At 35.2% G+C, this 24,646-nt stretch overlaps 1 protein-coding gene across 9 annotated transcripts in view; it reads right to left on the bottom strand.

Moving 5' to 3' along the window:
* Positions 1-2,007: 2,007 nt before the first annotated feature.
* Positions 2,008-24,646, bottom strand: part of VEZT (vezatin, adherens junctions transmembrane protein) — a 68,688-nt gene continuing 46,049 nt past the window's right edge. For 5 of the 9 annotated variants that reach the window (XM_026012995.2, XM_026012996.2, XM_026012997.2 and 2 more), the window contains 6 exons: positions 22,597-22,744; positions 17,872-18,203; positions 15,562-15,755; positions 11,058-11,158; positions 9,097-9,304; positions 2,008-5,616 (listed from right to left, as the gene is read on the bottom strand). In XM_026012995.2, the coding sequence (XP_025868780.1) occupies positions 5,102-5,616; positions 9,097-9,304; positions 11,058-11,158; positions 15,562-15,755; positions 17,872-18,203; positions 22,597-22,744 (1,498 nt within the window). In that variant the 3' untranslated portion in view covers positions 2,008-5,101. Of the gene's footprint in view, positions 6,695-9,096; positions 9,305-11,057; positions 11,159-15,561; positions 15,756-17,871; positions 18,204-22,596; positions 22,745-24,646 lie in introns of all 9 variants that reach the window. The other 4 variants (XM_026012999.2, XM_072724613.1, XM_072724614.1 and 1 more) reach the window with 1 other exon arrangement.

Below are 24,646 nucleotides of genomic sequence, written 5' to 3'. Positions count from 1 at the left end.
TGTACAAAAACAGCTCTTCTATTTTGAGAGCCGGTTTCAAATTTAGTAACTTTACTTATTTTAAAGATAGCAATGAAATAGGTAGTGAGGAATAGATATCCACAGAATCCATGTTTAGGTACAATTCAGTTTTTTAGGTCTTCACTGAGTCGATGTACTCCTCCTTTATACATTACTCTAGCTATCTTAGTTACCTGGTTTCCAAAACCAAAGCAGACTTGAAGGAGCATTACGAAGGTAGAGAAAGGCCATTGCTACAGGCACACTTAAGCAAGCAGAAATTGCAGGAACTGGAGGAATCAGAACTAACAGAAAACAAAGACAAGATGAAAAAAGCACAGCAGAATGGAGCCATTTAGTAAAAGGGCATATAGCTCTCAGGGCCTAGTTAGACTATTACAGTATAATAACTGTTGTTAATAATGATCATTCTGACATCAAAAAAGATTAAAATGATTTTCATATATTGTTTAATAAGACAGCAATGCATACTGGTTTAAAAGGATTACCTTCAGAAATTATTCCAAAAATTTTTAATGCTTAAAGGGGTTAAGGTCTATAGAAAACTGGGATATCTAGAATGCATCATTCTCCAAATACTCAGCCAGTTCTTACTAAATTAGCCATGCATGTTTAGTCTCAAGCCTATAGTTCTAGAATATAAATCTTGGTAAAACAGAGTTAGAGTCACATTTATAATGTTCTAAGTTTTCAGTCTGTGTCCTATACTAGGAACAATCAACAAGAACAAAACATTAACATTTTCCTAAAATATACACAATGATTTGTACAAAGATAATAGTCGAATTTTCTTTTATAGCTGAATTCATTAATGGCGAGTCCTAGAAACATCAACATATAAAAACTGAATTAATACTTTAAATATATGGCAATCATATATTCAACCAACTATTTTTAGCAAGTTCTTAGTAAGTAATGAAGAGGCAAACAAAAGTATGCTAAGCAGCCAAACAGGTACCACAAAGTCCATGCACTTAACTGACAGAAAAGCTCCTTAGCCTTCTCTCAGTCTACTTACTCTTACTTTACAATTCTAGCAAGGTTGACAACCTGGCTTCTCAGATCATGTCAGATTAGAAGCAGCAAATTAGGGGCTTAGTGCAAGAGGCAGGCACCCAAGACAGCAGCAAAACAAAAAGTGACAACTGATTTTGAGGGAAGATAGAGAAGCTGTGAAAACTAGACATAGCTCTAAAGCACAGCATTGCAGGACCTTGGAGAAAAAGGACCTATAACCTCATCTATTGCAGGAGCCCCTGCGGGCGCATTTCTATTTATCACCCCGTGATAGGAACTGATATTCTTAAACATGACAAAGTTAAATTAAGATCCTGAATATTCCAGAAAAAAAAATATATGGTACATTCTAGAAATTTTCCTATTCACTATTAAATAAAAATGTTATGATTAAATGGATTTGCCTCAGTTACATGAAAAATTAACTCATGCAAAGCTAGTTACCTGTCAGTGGTCACAGGTAAATTGTTACTGTACTTAGGGTATATTTTCCATTTTTTTCTCTGCCAGTAGATTTGCAGCTTTCTTTTCTAATATAAGTGTGAATTACACAGACATGTTCTTATCCATAGAAGTGGAAGAATAAATCAATCTTTGCTTTATCTGGTTTTCATTCATGGCATGCTGTCTACTTTAGTTCAAATAATGAGTCAGCTGAGCTACAGCACAGTCTTAGGCATTTAGTTCTTGTTTCCTCTGGATATGGAAACAATGTATTATGATTAAACTAAATCAGTTGAACTCTTCCTACATGATTTCTAATAATTTATTAAAATATTTTTGCATTTTATATTACTTATAGTATATAAATAAAAGTCAGAGTTAAATGATCCCTTCCAATTAAGACCCCACTGACTTAAAATTTTGTGAATTGTTTCAGAACTTAATTCTTTCTATGCTTTAACATCAAAAGCTTCTCCACCTTTATTATGTGAATTTGAATATTACTATTTATTTTTTTAAAGTGAGTTTTTAATTTTTTGAATTATATTACTAATATAACCAGATCTTGTTTTTTCAGCCTCAAAAGTTTCACCTCTCTTTTAATTACTTTTGAGAAGTCAGAATTTACCAACATCACTTAGCAATCCAGAGAATTTGGTTTGGGTTGGAAAACTCCCCAAGACATGATAAGGACAGCTGTACGCATAGCTTTTAAATGATGGATCTGAGATTTAAACTCAAGTACATCCTTTTGTATTATAGTCTTAAACCCATATTCTTAAATTTCCTTAGTAATTTGCCTTAAATGTGTTTCTCCTGATTTGTGTCTAATAACTTGAGAAATCAAACCTGAGTCAATACATCAGTTCTTAATTAAATATATTAAAACGTACACTTTTAATGAAGCACAATTTTAAAGAAGACTTAACTTATGAAGTCAGATAACACAGACAACTTAAAAAATAAGCAGAGGACAACAAATCAAACACCAGCAAGAGTTTGGCCCAAGGTATGCCAGATATGCAGGGTTTTAATGAAAGCTGAAAAAAATAAGAATTTTAGGCATGATAACTATTACCAGGTCATTTATTGCCATGACTTTCCTTACTGTAGGCAAAAGGTAAAAATCTTGTCTTCAAGAGTACCCTAAATAGCTTCTTTCGTGAATTCTTACATTAAGTACCAGGTTTGTCTTGATAAAATAAACTATGTAAATGTTCATGTTAAAAGCTGTTAGGATATTACTCCTCATAAGAACTATCCTGTCAAAATATCATTGTAAAACTTGGAAAGCACAATTATAAGCATTGCATCACAAAATATTTTTCACAGAGGGCTTCTTTTGGAAGAAGGATGGCAACTATTAAAACTAGTCAAAAGTCTGATAATACAAAGTGAAATACTCTTAGAAAAGTAACAAACGAGTACTTACTTATATTACACTGGCCTATTAGTTTTTATTTCCTAAGGTATTCATGACAAGAAAAACTAAGTCCTAGACAGAGGTTCTTAGATTTTACTGGGCATAAACGTCATCTAGGCCTCATTCCAAAATGACCAGCTGAGAATGATTGGGAGTATGGCCCCAAATTTGAAATGTAAAAGTAAGACCTCCAATTTATTCTAAGGTAGTTGCCCCATAAAAAAACAAACAAACAAAAAACCCCAAACAAAACAAAACCTGAGAAACACTGACTATTATAAAAGAAAATTAGGAATATTCACAGGGAAGGTAATATTTTATCTTAGAAACATTTTAAAAGATGAAAGAAATTTTGAAAACTACACAAAAAAGAAGCTTTAAGGCCCAAGATCCTTATATCATGGTTTCAACAAGTAGAATTTTTATGGAATTAATTTAACTGGTGAGTAAAACAAATCAGACTGGATGCTTAGGAATTCTTGATTAAAATCAGTCTTTTAAAATTAGAAAGAATCACCTCAGAGACTATTGAATAAAACTGATAAAATATTATGAAGATATTTTTACCAAACTGCTATAATAAAAATACAATAAAAGAATTAAAAGTTATTAAACTCTAATTCTTCCTGTGTAAGTTTACAGATTAAGAGAAAGATTACTAAGTTTTTCCGTAATTGCTGCTTCTAAATTCAAGGAGAAAAGGAATTGGCAAACTAAGTAATTTAAAAAGAAAAAATTATTATTTATGAATACAATCGTCAGTCTCAAAACAAGATTTGTTTTTTCTTGAAATTTAGCTAACTATTTCTAAGTAGTAAACTGGGCCTACCCTAAGATAATCCTTGGAGCTTAATTATGGATAAGTCCCAGAAACTTTTGGCAATAGGCAGAAGCACTTACTGTACGAAGGATCTCTACTATTCATATAAAGCAGAACCAAGTTTCTCCTCATGTTAAAAAATAAATTTCCTAAGGTTGGTGGAAAAAAAAAAATCCCCTTAGTATATATAAATCTACTAACTCAAAGTGCTAAATTTACAGGAATCTGAATGTTTCTTAACTCTAAAGACAATCTATATTCATCGTGTAATCTCCTCTTTAGGACAGCAGCATAAATTATTATTCCTATACTTTCCCCAAAGTAAGGTCTATAAACTATGTCAGCGCATAAGAGCTACTGGTTTCATCCTGAAAATGTCACATTTTGAAAATGCAATGATTTAACACTGGATAATTTGGAAAGCAACCTCTTTTAAGAGGTAGTTTATAAATGAAGTACTAAGGAGACAAGGATGCTTTCCAGGAAGCAGACTCAATAAGGTGGAAAGGGTATACCCTCAGGCTGGGAATCAGCAACTTAAGGGACCGGCTTGCATTAATGGCACTCAATTATCTGTAGGCAAACCTAAACAAAGAACTTTATGCAAAGTTGGAAATGGGGCCTTGGACGATAGGGACCCCAGTTTGACATCATCCCTACTGATTATATATAACAAGAACAGAAGATAAACACAAAAAATAACTGAAAGGGTAATTTTTAAAACAGTACAATGTTTTTCTTTTAAAGATTATTAGGACATCTTAAAGTTAACTGCGGAATACAGGTATGAACAAGAAGTGTAAGAAACAGATCACAATCCCAGTACTTTTGACATTACTTTTTAGTTCTAAACCCCAATACACATTAATTATATAAATTCCATTTTTAAAATTCAGAACCTGCATCTTTAAGATTGGTATAAACAAAAATAAAATATCAACAAGTTATTAACATAATAGCTGCAGTTATTAACTGCAAGAATATAGTAAAAAGGAGCCACACTAAATCTTAATATTCTTGCAACAGAACTATCCCAGTCATTTTATGGTAGCAAATTCTGGCAAGAAATGATAAATTTGTTTCTTATTAAAAGTACCTAAAGAATTTCCAAGATCAATCAGTTGTGCTGCAAATAAAACAGCAATTTATTCAAAAGAGCCCTTACCTTTCTCTTATTTTCCTAAAAGATTTGCCATTTACAGGTTAGCTACTATTTTCAGAGCAGTTGTTCAAACCAGGGTTCTTGCTGTAAATTCACATCTTTATATATAGTAAACTTAACACTCATTTTCCCTTTCCAGTGGATTATCTAGTGTTGAAGCTAAAACACCTGCATAAAAGCAACAATTTTAAATCCTTCATGGGCATCTTGGTTCTTACTTCTCTTCTACCTCATTTTTATTTTCTTGTATTATTTGTTCTTCCTCCTCATCACCAAAAGTCTGTTCTTGCATGGTGGTAAAGGAGAGAGATCTAGCAGCCACTTCTGCAGCAAGACCAGCAGTGAAGTTAAAATCCGATGACAGCTGGAGCCGTGCCAGCCTCTGCTTAATGGAGGGCTGTAATAAGTCCCTGGGAGTTGGATGGGCAGTGGATAGGCTACCTACATCTGACTGCTGAGATTCCTCTTCACTCTCACATTGGTAACACACTCTTTCTTCAGCTCCTTGAAGGAAGACTTCATTTGCAGAATTGTCTTTATTTTTATCATCTAGAGGGTTTTCACATAAATACTCAGTCCTACTACTTATTTCATTGTCAGCTGTGGAGGGTTTACTATTTTCCTCTTCAGTATCATTTTTACCAACTGTCCCCATATCTGAATCCACTGATGGTTCTGAATTACTTATGGGTTCCACTGGGTCTACAGGAGACAAGGATTTCAACACAGCTTCAAAGGAAAAAAAGAAAGAAAGAAAGAAAGAAAAAAAAGAAAGAAAAATAATAACTAAGGACCCAGCAATGATTTAAACTTTAATTTAAATTTCCAGTAGTTTTTTCTTATAAAGAACAATAAATAAAAGCTAAATAAAACTTTCTAGTAAAATCTATGTAAATTTGTAAATCCAGAGAACTTTATAAGAGATAGAATGCCTAAGAAATGAAATGAGATGGGGTTTTGATGAAGATTTTAAAACACATCACACATTCTCTTATTCAAAATATTAAAGCAGTGGTTCTCAAAGTATGGTCCCCAAACCAACATCAGTCGTAACCACCAGGTTATCTGGCAGAAATACAATTCTTGGGCCCCACCCAGACCTACTGAAGGGGACACTGAGTGGGACCAGCTGTGCTGATAAGCCCTATGCTCAACTCTGATGCACACTAATGTTTGAGAACCATTCTTATGAAAGAATAAGCAACATGGTTTTTACTGATAATGTGGGAGTTAAAAGGCCTAAAGTCATCCAGATAATAATCGTATCTTATGCACATATATATTTACAAGTTAAAACAGCACGGAAAAAAATGCACACAGTTCACCTTACTTGCCAACCACCTAATAAGACCCTGATGAAAGTAAAGCCATAACTTCTACACATTTTGTATCGTCACAGAAAAATATAAACAAAATAAAATCTGTATTCAAGATAAACTATTGTACAAAGCATAATACATAAATATTATATCCATACGGTAGAAGTTGTCCTTTCAAGGAAAATGAAGTTTTATTTAGCCCCTCTTGATGTTAGTAGGCAGTGGGTTGCTTGCTAGGCAGTCTCTCCTCCCAGTATGAGGGGTTAGTACAATACAATATATTAGGAAGCATGACGGAAGAAAAAAAAAAAAGTGCTTCTTGAAGATCTGGCGTTTATTTAAAAAGTAATTTGTAAAAGGTGTCCATTTCCAAGAAACAGATCCCTAAGCTGCAGTAACTCCACTAGAGAGCAGCAACAACAGAAAAATATGGCCACAGCAGGTTCCAGTGTAGAATATCCCTCTCTAATTCCATTCGGACTTTACCCCTGTAGGCAGAGATGAAAACAACTCTGGAAGATGTACTGAAATTTTTCACGGAAAAAGCATTTTATGGTATCAGCAGCTTTTTACTTATTTTCACAAACAAAATCAGCATTACTACCCTTTCAAATGTAAACTACCAGAAGCACATACCTGAAAAAAGATAACATTTCTTTCATTGTTATATCCTTGCCCATACTGTCAATAGGATATTTAAAAACTAGATGGAGAAAGTACTGCACAATAGAAAGGATACAGGTTTATATACAATGGTATTTTCAGTCTTCATGTACAGTTTGAGGCGATAAATCTAGTTCTTAAAGAATGAAACAGATGTTGATTGATATCTCTGATTATGGCTAATTAAATAGGGCAATATAATCTGGGCAACTGGAGGATCAAGTGTTAACACTGCTGGAAGGTAAGCCTCCAGGAGTGCAGGGATTTTTGTCTCTTGATTATACACTCGGGATACAGCAGGAAACAGTACCTCAGTAACTCCTTGTTGAGTGAGTAATTTACTGAATGAACACTGTGGGGGATAATAAAGCCCCTACTGACAGAGATGGTAATTTCATTATACAGACAAAAACACCGAATGCATAGAAAACAATAGTGCCTAAAACATAATACTCTCAATCTCTGATTCATGTAGGCCCAACATATGAACAAACAGGTTGCAGGAACTCTATCTTTACTGCTGCCCCTGGGTAGTTTTTAATCTGTTGCATATGTTGCTGCTCAAGTGCCCCTCTGGTGTGAGGCTTTGCAGTGGTGGGAGAGAAAGCAGGGAGAGGAGGATTTCCCAACAAGCAACCAGTAGAAAGGCCGGCTTAGTGGAGAAGACAGAATTCTTGGTAAAGAGATCAGCATGAATGTTTTTTTTTCTTTTTCTTTTCTTTTCTTTTTTTTAAGTAATCTCTACCCCCAACATGGGGGCTTGAACTAATTATCCCAAGATCAAAGGTTGCATGCTCTATTGACTGAGCCAGCCAAGCGCCCCAGCATGAATGTTTTTCATGAGTAAAAACAATCAGTTTGTGGAACCATAGTCTCATTATATAAATATAACCAGAGGAGGACATCTATATTAGAAAGAGTAGGAAATATAATTGGAAATGATGGACTCATATGATAGAGAGGCTTGAAACCAGGAAAAAGAGTTTAGATTTAATATAGTAGGACAGGGGGGAACCACTCCAGGTTTTAAAGATAGAGAGCCATTATCAATGTACTACTGTTTGAGAAAAATCAGGAGGGAGCCTGTATAGATAGAAGCTACCTCAGAAGCTATCTTCTAAGGATAGCTTAGAAGAAAAAGGTATTGAAAATAGAAGTCAGCTGGGGCACCACACTGGCAGAGTCAGTAGAGCATGCAACTCCTGATCTTGGGTTATGAATTTGAGCCCCACGTTGGGAGTTAGAGATTACATAATAAAAAAGAAAATGGAAGTCAGTTAAGACACCATTACAATTTACAAGCACAATCTAATAAGGACCTGGACTATTAAAGGGGGCCTTGGGATAAGGAAGGATAAAACCAAGAAATGTATATGTGGACAAGGGAGAATGGTAGGGCTCCTAAGAGAAGAAAAGAGAAACCTGAGGAACTTTCCAGAAGTATAGGTAATCTATAAACTTCTAGTAAAAAAAGAGAACAGGAAAGAAGGCAGTTGATTTTGAGGCTCCACATAAGTACTCTATAAAAGGGGGAACCCACTCTCTCTACTTAGAAAACTCCAGAAGTTTCTTCTCAACTAGGAATTAGCTAGTTTGATACTGTCAAGTATTAAGTATAATACTCATTCCTCATTCCTCATTCCTTCCCTCACTTCTCATGAAATCCAACTAAAGAAAAAGAAGAGTGGGAAACTTAAAGGAGTTTAACACAATCATCAGTACTGACAATCCAAGTATGGAGACAGTGCGCACAAAAGCACCTCCTTTTCTCCCATCTACTAAAGCGTTCAAATCAATTACATAACCTTAGTGATGTAGCTAATTGGCCTAGATTTTAATTCATTTCTCTCAATGGTAAACAAAGAGTTTTTAATTTGGTGCTCCATTGAGGTATTTATAATATCAACATAAAGAGAACAGAGTTTAGAATCTCAAATTCACTAAATTTGAAAACACTGTAATTTATTCAACTCACTGCCTATTCCAAATAAAATTTAGTAAAATATCAAATACCTGATGAAAAACTCTGATTTCATACTCCCAATTTGATTATATACCTACTCTTTTATTGATCATACTGATTTGTGTCTAGAAGAAAAAAGTACTATACTTGACAGATCCCTAAAATTAAAGCTATAAGAATTATATAGCTAAAGTAAGATTCATAGTTCAAGAAAAAAGAATCCTCTATAATAAAATAATTGTTTACTCTGAAGTTAGTGCTTACCGTGATCACTAAATAGAAGTTGCTTCCACTTCTGCCTTTCTGCCTCTGATGCTTTAAATCCCAGCACAGATTTTAATTCTTGGAGTACCCTCTTGGATTCTTCATGCTCACGCTTCTGTCTCTCTCTGTCTTCTTGAGACAAGTAATAAAAATCATCCTTTCTGAAATCACTGTCCATATCTATATCATCTACATAAGCTTCTAATTCCTGAAAATGAATAAAAGAAAAAGCACTTTACTTCAAGTACAATTTTCTAGTAGCATTCATTAACTTGTACCTACCCAGCTCCAAGATTAAAAAATGAAGACTCTTGGCACAGGTCACTAAAGCAAAGGTGGGCAAACAGAGCAAATACATTATTACAGATAAACTGAAGTCTTAAACTTAACAGTTGATACTAAAAGGGACTGTAGATAAGAAAGTTTAATAACTTCAATCATTATTTTTCTGCTCTGATACCATTCTATAGTTCCAGTTAAGATTACAGTTATTAGCTCTATAAAACCAATCAAATTAGAAGGCCTGGTGGTTTGTGGAGGTGGTCAGGTATTTGTCTTTTTGTGGTAGGTACCTGCAGTTCTTTTGGACTTCTCAGGACGTTTGAACATTATTCTAGGATTGGGGAACCTCATCTTTTTTTTTTTTTTTAATATTTTATTTATTTATTCATGATAGACACACACAGAGAGAGAGGCAGAGACAGAGGCAGAGGGAGAAGCAGGCTCCATGCAGAGAGCCTGACGTGGGACTTGATCCAGAGTCTCCAGGATCACGCCCTGGGCTGCAGGCGGCGCTAAACCGCTGTACCACCGGGGCTGCCCCAGGGAACCTCATCTTATGGTTCTTCGTCTCACTAAGGAACAGACTAGGATTCTTGCTTACCCAGCCTCCTTGCAGTTATGGTTCAGGCAAATGACTTGGGATCCGCTATATCTGTATGTGGATCACATCTGACCTAGAAGTTTTGTTACAAGGGAAGCAGGCATCTTAAGGAATCCATTCTGGCAAGAGTGGTGGCAGATCAAGTTTCTAGAGGTAGAGGTTCTAAAGGGAGTTTTTGTTATTCAGCAATGATGGAGCAAATGGCAATGTCTGAAACCAGTGACTGGGCAGTGATAATGCAGGAAATGGAACAGTTCTTTTGAGTGATTTCGGCTGTTTACAGCAACCTGTTTCAAACCTGACTATGTAACCCTCAGAAATATTGTCAGTCAGGTACTGTTTTTTTAAAATATTTTTTTTGTTTGTTGGGGCACCTGGGTGGCTCAGTAAGTTAAGCGTCCAACTCTGGAATTCAGTTCGGGTCATGGTCTTGGGGTAGTGGGATGGAGCCCTGTGTCAGGCTCCACACTCAGTGGAGAGTCTGCTTGGGATTTTCTCTCCCTCTTTAATAAAATAAAATCTTAAAAAAAAAAATCTTTTGTTTGTTAAACTAAACAGAATTGGTCTCCTTCTGCAATTAAGAATACTGAGTAGACAATTATGACCAAAGGAAAAGAAGTTTTCCATAGAATAAACAAAAGACATTTTTGTCAATATCTAATTAAATCATTAAAAAACTGTTTCTTTAAAGTGAGCTATATACATGCTGCCAAATGCACAAATCTCAAATGTACAGGATTTTTACATATGTATATTGACCAGTAACCACTAGTCACATTTCCGGCACCCCAGAAGTTACCTTTGCCAATGCACTCATTTGTAATGTGTTTGATCACTTTTAGGTGTCTAAAAAATAGACAGTAAGATATAAAAAATATGAAAATTTACTGGTAGATTCAAATTTAAGGCATTAAGACATACAGACAAATGATTTGATATCAGTTCAATATACTATGCTGTAATTTTGAAGCTCATCACAAATATAAATTTAACAACTTAGTTAATAATCATCCATGCCTCTTAAAGAGAAAGATAGGAATCTTTGTATGTAGATTTAAAAAGCAATTTTCACCATTACCTGCTCCTCAGGGATTGGATCTTTGTCTGCAATGTGTAGGGTAGGCTGCATCAAAGGTACCACAGTACAACGTGGATTTTCACATACTATTTCAGGCTTGCCTTAAAAAGCAACAGGCCACACAGAAATGAGTGAACATCTAATTAAAAAACATTATTAGTACTAATATTTTGCCAATTTCATAGCCCAACTTGTTCTCATTGTAACTTTTAATTTATATTAAAAAATTAAGGATGTTAAAGTTAACTATAACAGCAACAGACTTAACAATTAAATTATATTCTCCCTTCTTCACCTTACCATAGTATCTGGCATACAATAGGTACTCTATAAATACTCACTGAACAAATCAACTTTTGTTCATGGCATAGGAACAGTCTCAAAACAGACCATCACTTTTCCCAACAAAAAATAAACTTCAATTTTGCACTTCCTTTATATTACTTCTACTCTCAGAAGCTAGAATTGGAAATGAATTTTAAAAGTAATAGCATGAAAAGATCACCCAGGTGTTAACTTTAATTACTTAATATTAGTGTCTGGATTCTAATCACAGGGTTACTTAGCCACATATCCAGCTCTCTACCTTTCATCATTATCTCTCTACTTAAAAAGAAGTAGAGTTCAAGAATCTAGATTTTTACCTTTCAAGAGTAATGACAGGTAACTGGTTGGCACCAGGGTTGGGGGGAGATTCCTGGCTTCAGGGGCTGGTGTGGACAAAGCTAGCTGGACTGGAATGAGATGGGATGGGACAGACTCTCAGTAGGTGTGAGTGAGTAGCAATGTGGCTCAGGGGACAAGCCCATATTGTCAGGCGATTGCTTACATACAAAGGATTGAATAAGTAAGTAAACATTGAAGATAAAGAGAGCCAAGTTTCTTATAATCAGAAAAGAGAGGGACAAATAAGGAGAAGGACATAATGAACTATGTAGTGTTGGGACTGAATTGGAGTATTGGTGTGAACCCATGGTACACAACATATATGGAGAGAGAGATATTGATATATACATTTACACAGATATATCTCACCATCCTATGTGCTTAGAAATGGTAAAATCCCAGTGGCCAGGAGTACTTAGCACCCACATCTTGGTTTCTAAATACCATTTTTCCACTAAAGGAATAGGGCATCTTGGATACATGGCTGTTATTAGGGCTGGGGGCAAAGTAAGTATGAAGAAGTAAAGAAGTGGTCAAAGAATGATGATGGCACAAACCACCTTGAACAAGCTCCCTCTGGTTAAACTTTGGGCAATTTGAGCAAAATAGTACTATAATACTAACGTAATATAATACTAACATGTAATGTAATACTAACATTTAATAATCCTGTTTGACTAACAAATTATGATCTACAGAATAAAATAAAAATCCATACATCCATATTGATATAAATAAGTGGAAAACGGGGAATGCCTGGGTGGCTTAGTGCATAAGCACTGCCTTCAGCTCAGGGTGTGATCCTGGAGTCCTGGGATCGAGTCCCGCATCGGGCTCCCTGCATGGAGCCTGCTTCTCCCTCTGCCTGTGTCTCTGGCCCTCTCTCTGTGTGTCTCTCATGAATAAATAAAATCTTTAAAAAAAAGTAAGTGGCAAAAGGGCTGCTTTGCCTCACAACAAAATGCTAATATGTATAAAAGGAAAAATGGAATTAGAAAATCACCGTTTGGCAACAATCACAATAATATCTAATTTGAGCAAGAACTACTAAACTAGTAGATGCTGAAACTGATGGGTAAAAAACCTTATTTTATTTTACTCAGAGAATTCACTCTTTTTGGTATCTAATTTTATGAAGTTAGACAAATTAAGAGTCATATAACCACCACTACCACCATAACCAAGATATAGATAGAACTAAGATACAGAACAGCTCCATCACCTCAAAACATTTACTTATGCTGCCCATTCCTCCCTCCATATCCAACTCCTAGTAACTGCTAGTATATCGGCCATTCCTATTAAATTATACTGTTTTAAGAATGTCATTTAAATGGAATCATAGACTATGTAGTGATTTGAGTCTGGCTTCTTTTGATTAACACAGTGTATTAGAGATTCCTCCATCTTAATGATGTATCAGTAGCTCATTTCTTTTTTATTGCTGAGTAGTATTCCATTGTGTGGATGGATTTAACAGTTTGTCTACTCGTCAGCTGAAGGACACTTGGACTGGTTCTAGCTTTTAGTGATTATGAATAAAGCCACTATAAACATTTGTTTATAGGTTTTCATGTGAACATTACATTTTTTTTGAACATTACTTTTTTATATCTCTTAAATAAATATGTGAAATGATCCTAGTGGGGCATATGGGACATATATGCTTAATAGTGGGAAAAAACTTATATAATCTCAGGATATTTTTTTTAAATAAAATACTTATTATGAAAGACAAAAAAGGCTAAAGTAGACCAAAGAACATAAAAGCTAAATGCCATGTGTGATCTGGATCTGGTCACACAAAATTACCATTGGATCAATTAGTGAGATTAGAATGGGATCTGTGGATTAGAGAGCAATATTAGATCAGTGCTCATGTCCTGATTTTGATGGTATATTGTAGGTAGGAGAATGCTCTTTTTTCAAAAGTGCAAACAGAAGATTTAGGGGTAATGGGATCTCATGTCTGCATCTCACTCTCAAAATGGTTCAGAATAATACCACCAAAAGAATTTATAGACAGATACTGAGAGAGGTATGGCAAATGTGGTAGAATGTCAACTGAGGAATATGGGTGAAGAAGGCTACTTTGAACTATCTTGTGTCATTTCTGGAGTCTTGAAATAACTTAAAAAGAGCTAAGAACTAACTAAAGCACCTGCTTTTTTTAAAAAAAATTTATTTATTTATTAATGAGAGACACAGAGAGAGAGAGAGGCAGAGACACAAGCAGAGACACAGGCAGAGGGAGAAGCAGGCTCCATGCAGGGAGCCTGACGTGGGACTCGATCCCGGGTCTCCAGGATTACACCCTGGGCTGAAGGTGGCGCTAAACCGCTGAGCCACCTGGGCTGCCCAAAGCATCTGCTTCTTAAAAAAATCATACAAATATTTTATTCAAAGTTACATATTCAATGTTACATACATTACATAGAATGTAATACATACATATTAGTGAGTTACAATCTCACTAATATGAACATTTTAGTGAGAAAATTTTGCCAGTGACTTATATCTTAATTAGCATCATTATCACCTATAAGCAAAAGCCACATAATGCAGAACATCATGGCTTATCACTTGCCCAATGTTTTGGAGACAGTTTTAACAATCATGTTCAAGTGACTGCTAAATTTACCATCTCAGAGTATGCTAAGGGGAGGAATAAATGGGATGTATCTCTTAATTCCCAATCATTTCTGAGTGTTTCCATTTAAAGAAAATGCACTCAAGAAACTAACTGGAATTTAAATAAAAACTTGAGAAAAAAAAAGAAAATGCACTCAAAAGTTCTAGACTTGTCATATCAAAAAGTTTAACATGCATAAATATTTGCATATATTAAAAATCATTGGCAAATTTACCCTCTGAAGAAAAAATTTACTAGCCATTTACATTTTATTTTATGTATTTATTTTTTGGAAGCCATTTACATTTTAGATATAAAGGAAATCTATTAGTGATGCATCCATCAGTAATTAGCATGTTAACATTTCCTTTGAAAAAAGTTAACTTTCACTATGTAAAGACTTATTCAGCTTCTTAATGACATTAAAGTATTACAGATCTAGCTGTAAACAAAACAATGACTAACAGGATGATAAAGCATTAATTATCTTTGGCAGCAATACAATTTCTACACATATATATCTGATTATAATAAAGGCCCAAGGGATAAACATGGTACTGTTTATAGCACAAATTTAAAAATTAATATGCCAAACATTTACAGTGAATTAGTGAAATTAGTAAAAACTAATATAAAGTCTGGGTCAAATGAAAGCCATTTTGCAGAAGATTTCAAGATTGCCCTTTTGCCCAGCAACACAAGGCATTCCGATGTCACCATTAAATAATGGCACTTAACATATTTCAGACCCTTAATAACAAATACACAGTATTTGCACAAATACACAGTACCACCTATCATAGCATTGGTTTACTATTTCTGAATTTCTGACGTACTTTACCTTAAAAGCAAGACTCCTTTTCTGGCCCTTAACTATCAAACTCATTACTACACTAACTGGAAAAGAGTTTCTAGAAGTTCTAATAATGGAATAACACTTATTAAAATCTATCCTTTCATTAAGTTTTTTTAAAAAGGAGCTAAGGATTCAGAGAACTTTCAAATCATATTCATTTGTTTACAAAATAAGGCCAGACTATATTCAGTGTCAATTTGTATGTATAAGTTCAACATTTCTTTCAAATGTAAGCTAAGTTTTGTCAAGTCACTTACATCATAGAGATAAGAAATCCACCTAACAAAATCTTACTGGACTAGAGTAACCATGTATGATAGATGTACATGAAGGAAAGCTCTCACTGGTACCTTTTCTATCTGTGTTTCTTCGTAGCAGTCGGTCCACTTGAGAAATGGCCTCTTCCCAGCAATTGTTGCTTGCCTGAACATGGGGCTGAATCAACTTTAACTTCTGTTCTAGGATTTGATAAGATTCTGATACTAGTTCTTGTGTTTCTTTAGTACAAACAAGTTTTTCAAGTTCATCTTCAAGAATTATTACCCTGAGTAATAAAAACAGAAATGGATTTCTAAAATATTAAAGTAACAATTTATAATTCACAAAGCTTATTTAAGTAATAAGCTTATAAGATGAAAAGAGTTCTGGAGATGGAAGGTGATAATGGTTGCACAAAAATGTATACGTACCTAATGCCACTGAAATGTATGCCTAAAAATGGTAAATTTAATGTTATGTGCATTTTGCCACAATGTTTTTAAAAGCTTATAAAGAGTATCACCTATTAAAGAGTATCACCTATTTATTCAACAGAATTTCTTTACATATATGAGGCCACTTATGAACTGAGAGGATAAATTAAGCTCATTTCATATTTAATAGGAAACATAACAGAATCAGGGAGATTAGGCATATATATGTATAAATATAATAACATAAAAATTATAGCTAACATTTTATTTGCATTTTACAGATGAGGAATTAGGTCCAGAGAGTTGAAGCAACTTGCCTAGAGTTATGCAGCTGGGAAGCTGTAAGTCTGGACTGAATCTAAGCACAAAAGTGTAATACCACAGAAAGATAAAGACCATGGTACAAGAATTCAGAAGAGGAGGAAGTTGTTACCAGCTATGGGTACAGACAGGGAACAGCTAAGGAAGAGGTACTTCTGAGGAAGCACTGAAGGATGGATAAAATTTGAACATGTACAAAATGAAGAAGGTCATTCTAAATGGTACAGGGGGAAAAGGCATTATGCAGTTTATTTGGACTGAAGAAGTGAGAAATAGAAAGGCAGACTATAATCAGGTTATAGCAAATCCTTTCAACAGACTATTTTATACAGACTTTGGTCCATGCTGCTATACTCTGAAACCAGTGAAGATTTCTGGTTGAGAAAGCAAATGTATGCCTCAGAAACATTAATTTGGTAGTGAGCACTCTAGAGGCAGAGAGAACAGTATAAGGGTTAATGCCCTAGTGTCCATCATACTAGGAAGAGCAGAGGGGATGAGTGAGAATGAGGAGTGACACACAAAACAAATGTTTAGATAACACTTTTAAAAATTGTGTGCAGCAGTGCCACAGAGCAAATCAGATCTGGTTTGTGACTGGGATACTGTGTTTGAAAGGCAACATATAGTACCATATATAGAATATTTCATTTTTAAACAGGAGACATCCTTCCCATGCATAATCCACAATCTGCCCCAGGCACAAAGCCCCTCTTTTCCATGTCCATCCAGTGTAGCCTCTTTCTTCCCTGAGTCATCTTCCCTCACTCTAATGCATTCTACTAAGTCCTATGTAGTTCTGATACTATTGCCAAAAGTCAATTCTTTAGAGACTCTGGCTGTGCCCAATACCGCACTTCCACTGAAATTTTTTTCTCTGACATATACCCAACATTTGTTGTCCCCTAAAGTAGAGGTTTCCAGGATCAAGTACATCAACTATAATCTCATCAAGTCACTAAATTCCCATGCCTTTCCCTGATTACCAACACAACATGACCCCAACCATCATTTGATTCAGTCATATATTAGAAGTATCTGTTACAGAAAAATGTCACTGGACTGAATGGATCCCACATCTGACCAAGGCAGAGTACCAATAATACCAAGCCAAGTATAAGAAAAACAAATATAAACTATGGACCTTGCATCTTACTATTCAACTTGGGCCAAAAAATGTGTCCTCTGGTTCAGAAAATATCCAAACCTGCTATAATTTATTTTTAAAAATTGTAATATATTATTCTTCAGCTATATATATACCAATACCTTTATAACTTACTGTTCCAGGGCTGGCAGCTATGTTCCTTAAATTGTAGGCTTCAGGTTAAGAGCCCTAATTAAAGAGTTAAAACAAGCTCAATCTTTGTTAACATCTCCATTTCAGCTCTCAAACAGAATGAACACCTGCTTTTGTCTTATGTTTCTAGGTTTTCTGTTGAAATCAGACAAAGTTAACACTATAAATGACTCCCCCAAATTATAGAACTTAGAATCATTCTTTCTCTGCTACATTAACAGCTATAAACCATCCTCCATACTGCATGTCTCAATTTTGCTGCTTCTTTCTAGCTATGACACAAGCCAACAGCCAGAATGAAGCTTGCTAATCATGGGGACATTTTCTTATTTGGCTTCTAAACTTACTCATTCAGTAATGCTTTGAGATGGAGCTGCAAGCTGCGTACTGCTGTGTGAACGTTATTCAGTTCTCTTGACTTCTGTTGAGTTTTGGATAAACGCTGGGGTACTGAGTGGTGCTGAGTTTCAAAGTACCGATAAAACTCATAGCTGCGCTTAAGCTCTTCCAAGCAGGCAGAATGAGCATGAGGTAGACCTTGAGTCACATCAGATAAAATACGATGAGGCAAAAGTGCTGGAGTAAGTAAGGGCCTGGGAGGTGAATTAGTTGTAGAAAGTAGTAGGGCTAACCGTCTGAAGAACTCCGAACTCTGTGCCACCCAGAGTTGAAATAAGACCTAAAAAGAAAAAGGGAGTAGATCAATAAAAAAACTGTCAAAATTCAAAACAAACTATAAATTTGTTTATCTTAACTTCTGGTTAAATTTCCCACTTTATCCTAAGTAATGAGTATAGCTGAGTTTGAACTAATCCTGAAGAGTAGCCAAGAATGTTAGATTGAATTATGTAGTCATAGCATGTGAGAACTTCTAATACAAATATAGCATGTAACACCAGTATGTATTTTAGAATAGTTCTATCCTAGAAAAGAAGTGTTGATAATGAGATACTTATTAAAAATGAATATTCCTTGATGAATTACTTAAAAATTTTACACAAAGTAGAAAAGAAGACAGTAGGAATAATGGACCTATGGGAGTCCAAAGAAATGAATCAGTGATGCATCCAAAATTTTGGATTCAAAATTATATACCATTTTGGTCTAGGGAATAGCTAAGAAATAACATAAAAATCAGCCCCAAGTGTTCATAACTCTGAATGTCTGGCATGAGAAACTGCAAAATCCACTCTTGAGAGATATACCCTGAATCAACAAAGGATTTCTCCAGATGTAGTCCTGTTCAAGATGTGGACAATATCCCACAAATAAACAAATACATGAGGAAGCAATCTAGTATGAGTAAGAGTGGACAACAAAAAGATAAATGAACACTTGGATAATTCAGATTTTAATGTTTCACAGCCGTGGATGTAGATATTACTTTGATTGCTTTAGTAAATGAACTTTAAGTTATACAATTAATGCATTTAATATAAACCTATTTTACTATTAACTTGCTTTTTTAACTGAGCAAAGTCAAATTTCTAAACTGCTAAAGACACACTATCTAGGAATTCTTGAATTTATATTAACAGCTTACCTCCCAAGTCTTCTTATTTAATAATTTTGTGACCGCAATGATTTTCTTTAGTCTTTTATTTGATCATTCAGCAAAATCTTGAGCACCTAGATATTGATAATGTTCTAGGTGTTGATAATACGACAGAGTACAAACTGAAAAAAAATTCTTTTTTTAAAGATTTTATTTATTTATTCATGAGAGACACACACAGAGAGAGACAGAGACATAGGCAGAGGGAGAAGCAGGCTCCCTGCAGGGAGCCTGATGCAGGACTTGATCCCAGGACCCTGGGATCACGACCTGAGCCAAAGGCAGATGCTCAACCACTGAGCTATTCAGGTGCCCCCAAAATCCCGTTCTTGATGGAATTATATTCAGGTGGCAGGGGGAGCAAAAGATTCTAACAAGTAAAAGATAGTTTCTTGGCTGATGAGCTATGGGAAAAAACACAGCAAAGAAGGGGAATAATGAATGTGTGCATACATGGGGAGAGGGAAAGGGGTAGAGGCAGAAGGAGGGAAAGATGGGGTGGCCAAGAAGGTCTCTGAAAAAGTGTCATCTGAAGGAATTGAGCCATGGGACTATTAACAGGGAAGAGAGTTACAGGAAGCAGGAGGTTCAAGTGCCAAGTCCTGTAGTAGGAGTATACAGTATGTGGCATATCTGAAGAACAGTAAGGTCAGTATGGCTGGGTACAGTAAGTAAGGGAAGCATGGTAAGCAATGAAGTCCCTGAAATAACTGGCTTTTATTCTAAGAAAAATGGGGAGCCACTGAAGGGTTCTGAACAGTCAGAAGGTTACTACAATAATCTAGGTGAGAGTTAAAGGTAGCTTGTACGACAGTGGTTAGTGGCTAAGAGGAGAGCGATAGTGAGACTCTGGATATACCATAAAAATAGAACAAAGACAATCTCTTGACAGACTGTTTATGAGAGAAAAAGTGTTATCAAGGATGATGGAGTTTGGGCCACAGCAATGGAAAGAATTAAGTTGGCATAGCTTAAATCATTATTGAATCACTACCACATTCTCCAGTTAAACAAAACTAAGAAATATACATTTTTTCCCATTTGTTGTTTGGATAGGGAAGTGGCTCTGGATAACAGCATAACCACTGCTTATGGGCAAATAGGAAATTTTGATTTAAAGCATTTTCACAAAATGGGGATTTTTTTTTAAAGCAGGAAAAATACTTTAAACTGATGAAAAACCTAGTTAAAATTTGAACAAAGAAAAAAGAGATAAGGATTCTATTATACTTAATATTCCATATACATCGCCTTGGGCACAACAAAGAGTAGTTTTTTTTTTGTTCAAAGGTATACCACTTGCTAAGTTTTTCTGAGAGAAGATATGTGAACAATAAAATCTAAATCCAAAAGGCATTTTCTTTATAGACACATTAAAAATTACAAAGGGAAACAAAAGGCCCTGATTTATTTGTAAAACATCTTTCACTATATTTTTTTAAAAAGCTTTAATTAATGTTGTCCTTTAGGGAGAGAATTTTCCTTTAAAACTTGACTTACAAAATCTGTTTTTAAATTCTTTATCTGGGTACAATGACAACTATACAAGGTGGCAAAACATTGTTTTTGAACATTATACAGAGGTTTTCAGTAGTTTATAAACTCTGTGGACCTCAAGATAAAGCTTCTTGCAGAGACTGATATTCCTGGTAATAACGCAACACAATCATTGAGTTTGGTTATGGATTACTTACGTGTCAAGATAAAAGCAAAAGCCAAAGTAGTAAAGTTAGTCTAATTTGTAAAACAACTTAGGTGAACAAAAAGGATTTAGCCAACAACTAGCATTTTTTGCAGAAGTGGAATTACTGTTCAAAGCACATATGATTTTTAAGGCTCTTTATAGATCAAATTGCATCCTTTTTTTTTTTTTTTTTTAAGATTTTGATTTATTTGAGAAAGACTGTGAGCATGAGAGGGCATAGTGGGGGAGGGAAAGGCAGAAGCAGACTCCTCACAGAGCATGGAGCCTGACGCAGGGCTCAGACCCAGGACCCCGAGAACATGACTTGAGCAGAAGGCAGACACTTAACTGACTGAGCCACTCAAGTGTCCCTATGTTAAACTGCATTATGAACAACTTTAGGGAATCAAGGAAACCAATAAGAAAATTATTGCAGTAACCTAGGTAAGAAATGATGAGGGCTAGAATGAAGATGGCAGGAAGAGATATAATGGATGGGTTTAAACATTTTCAAGGTCAAACAGACACAAGAATCTACTGACAAACTGGATACAGGGATAAAAAGATAAGAAGGATGGTATCCAGGTTTCTAGCTTAATAAGTTGTGTGCTGCCATTTATTGAAATGGGATAGAAAGGGGATAAGAATAAATCAAGGCAAATTTCAAGTAATAGTAAAGGAAAAAATAAAACCAAAAGAATTAGAATATTTATGTGAATCTGAAAAATTTAAAGATACAGAGATCAATGCAGTCTCAAAACAAAATGGATCTTGGTATGTATGCTGTCAACTACACTTGCACTGGCTTTCATGGGTATCAAGTGAAGTTCTTAAGATTAGAAACAAAGAGTTATCTAAGTGGAGTTTGCTAAATACTGAGAAGGAATCTAAAGACACTGGGACTGACTATTTAAAACCACTACTAGAATCTTACCAAACACATGGTTTTTGTAACTTGCATTTATTTTGTTTTTTCCATCTTAAAATTTTTCTACTACTCATTTCAAAGAATGTACCATAAATCATCATTAATCTTATATTACTGAACTTTTGTTTCCAATATTTGTCGTTGTAGGAATACCATGAACCTACCTAGAGTATATTTTGATTACTTAGATAAATCTTTAAGATTAAGATTACTGAAGAGTATGTATCTTTCTGAAGATTGATACTAACTGCTAAAGTGAACCAATTTATACTTTTATTAACTAGTGTGTTAGGTCTCTCTGATCTTCATAGATAACAAATATTATCAACTTAAGATCCTTGGCAAAATATCTACCTATTACTAATGAGATTTAAAGTTTTGTATTTATCGGCCATTTCTATTTGTTCCTTTGTGAAATCAGTTTATGCACCTGACATAACTGGTCTAGGCTTCACATACCATGGTACTCTTTATGTAGAAAGATTTGTATCTACCCTTGTTAAAAATCAGTGCAATTTTTTAACTTAAAAGTTAATTTTTATATAGTCAAATAGATAATTTTATGCAGATTTTCCAAGGAAAGATTTTGATTTTCAGAATTCTTTACCCAAGTTTGTTAAAACAAATAGTCATAAAATCATTCATATTGGTTTCCTATTAACGTAAAATCACTTATCTATAAACTCTGATTTAAGGCAAGAAATGCTTTTAATAAGAATTTTAGGTATTTTGATATCAAAATATAAGGATCACCTCATCCAATCTTCATGATGCTCTCAACTCTTAAAGACAGCTTCACAAACATCAAGAAGGCTATTATGATTATAGTATTTAGCCATTTACATTCATATAGCACAGGTACAATCTATCTTTTGGTCAGCCCTTCTGTTCCACAGACAGATTACCTTCAAAGCAGGCAGGCTAAAGCCATCTGTAAGATTATGGGCTTCCTCTTCTGAAATCTGCTCTTCACTAAGTCCCAGGCCCAGCTCCTTAAAAGGCACCACACAGATGTAGTTGGTTACATTGTCACTCTCAGAGTTCAGGGGGTAGGTTAAATTAGGTTAAGGCAATCAACAAAGCCTTTTCATTGAAAGTATAAAGGGTACAGTAAAACCATCAAAGATTACTAATCTTTATTCTGAACTGTGACTTGAGGTGATGAATGCCCATTAAAAAAAAAAAACAAAACAAAAACAACTCAATCTCAAAATCTACTATATTAACATACTTCTGGTATCTTACAGGATACTTGTGAATAAAGTATCTTTACATCTATCTAAAGAATCAAAAGTTCAACTCTTTACAAGTGCTAAAGTGCTAACTTCCATTATTTCTGACCAGTACCTTTAGAAACTGTATCTTGTACTTTACTGTAATCATGGCTGAGGCCCTGACTATGCTACAGGAAACATCAGTTCCTTGCAGTGTGCATCCTTGCAGTGTGCACCCAGAACATTAGAACTAAGCCTGTTGTATTTAAGTTGTTCCACACAGACCACTGTTCTGTTTCTGCTTTCCTCTTCCTCATGGGCATCTATCAAATTTACTATGTGATTTTTTTCCCCCTTCAAGAGATTTTGTTTTGTTGCTGTTTTTAATTTAAGGTTTTTGTGGGTGGTGGTGGTGGGGGATGGAACAGAGGGAAAGAGAAAATCTTAAGTAAGGCTCCAAGGCTCCATGCTGGGCTAGATGCTCCCGGCATGGAACCTGATAGGGCCTTGATCTCACAACCCTGAGATCATGACCTGAGCCGAAATCAAGAGTCAGATGCTTAGCTGACTGAGGCAACCCAGGTACCAGCCCCCCTTCAACAGTTTTTGTAAAGAATTATATCCATACAATTCCTGATACTGAACGATTTTTATATTTCTAGCATACTCCTATCTGGTCATATAATATTTTAATATAGTACTATAGTAAATCTATAAATATTCTATTTAAGTATTTTGTATCTCCATCTGTGAGATTGGTCTAATTTTTAATTCTTTGTAACTTGTGTTTTGGTACTGCAGTTATAGAATCTTCATAAATAAAATGATGTAGGGGAGGCTTCCTAACCTTTTCTCTAGTCTGAAATAGTTTTTTTTTTTTTTTTTTTTTTCCCGGCAGGACAAGAACTAGGATTTATTTTAGCAGAAGTGATGTCTGGGAGCCACACGGGTGGGCCCAGGAGCAGCCACGGCAGCAAAGGCCTGGAAGACAAGGCGCCTCTGCCCTCCCGGCCCACGGCCGCCCCAGGGAGAGAGCCAGAGGAAGCCCAGGCTGCCTCGGCACAAGATGAAATAGTTTTTTTTTTTTTTTTTTAATTTTTATTTATTTATGATAGTCACAGAGAGAGAGAGAGAGGCAGAGACATAGGCAGAGGGAGAAGCAGGCTCCATGCACCGGGAGCCTGATGTGGGATTCGATCCCGGGTCTCCAGGATCGCGCCCTGGGCCAAAGACAAGCGCCAAACCGCTGCGCCACCCAGGGATCCCGATGAAATAGTTTTTTAAAAAACTTTAAAACCATCTGGATCTGATAGTTAAAAATTCTTTTACCAATTTAGTTTTTGAACATGTAAATATATCTACAGGATTAAAAATTAATAAGGTATAAAAAATTCATAAGGCATTAAGAGGACAGTAAAAAGTGCCTTCTACCCTTGTCCCTTAGCCACCTCATTCCCCTGGCCAAAGGTAAAAGCAATCACTCTTACCAGTATTGCTCAAGACATCCTTGTGCATCTTTCAAGATATTATGTATACATGCATACATAAAAGCAAATCCAAATATATAAATGTGTATGTGGGGATATATATCATATACAATATATATGTATCTCCCACATAAAAGCTACACACACACACACACACACACACACACACAGTTATGCACAAATGGAAGCATAGCATAAATAATGCTCTGTACACTTCATTTTTTTCCCAACAACATAATTTGGATATCATTCCA

The sequence above is a fragment of the Vulpes vulpes genome, chromosome 10 (genome assembly GCF_048418805.1).
Source record: "Vulpes vulpes isolate BD-2025 chromosome 10, VulVul3, whole genome shotgun sequence".
NCBI lineage: Eukaryota > Metazoa > Chordata > Mammalia > Carnivora > Canidae > Vulpes > Vulpes vulpes.
Note: the sequence above shows the minus strand (reverse complement) of the source record. Positions and strands in the feature narration are given on the sequence as shown.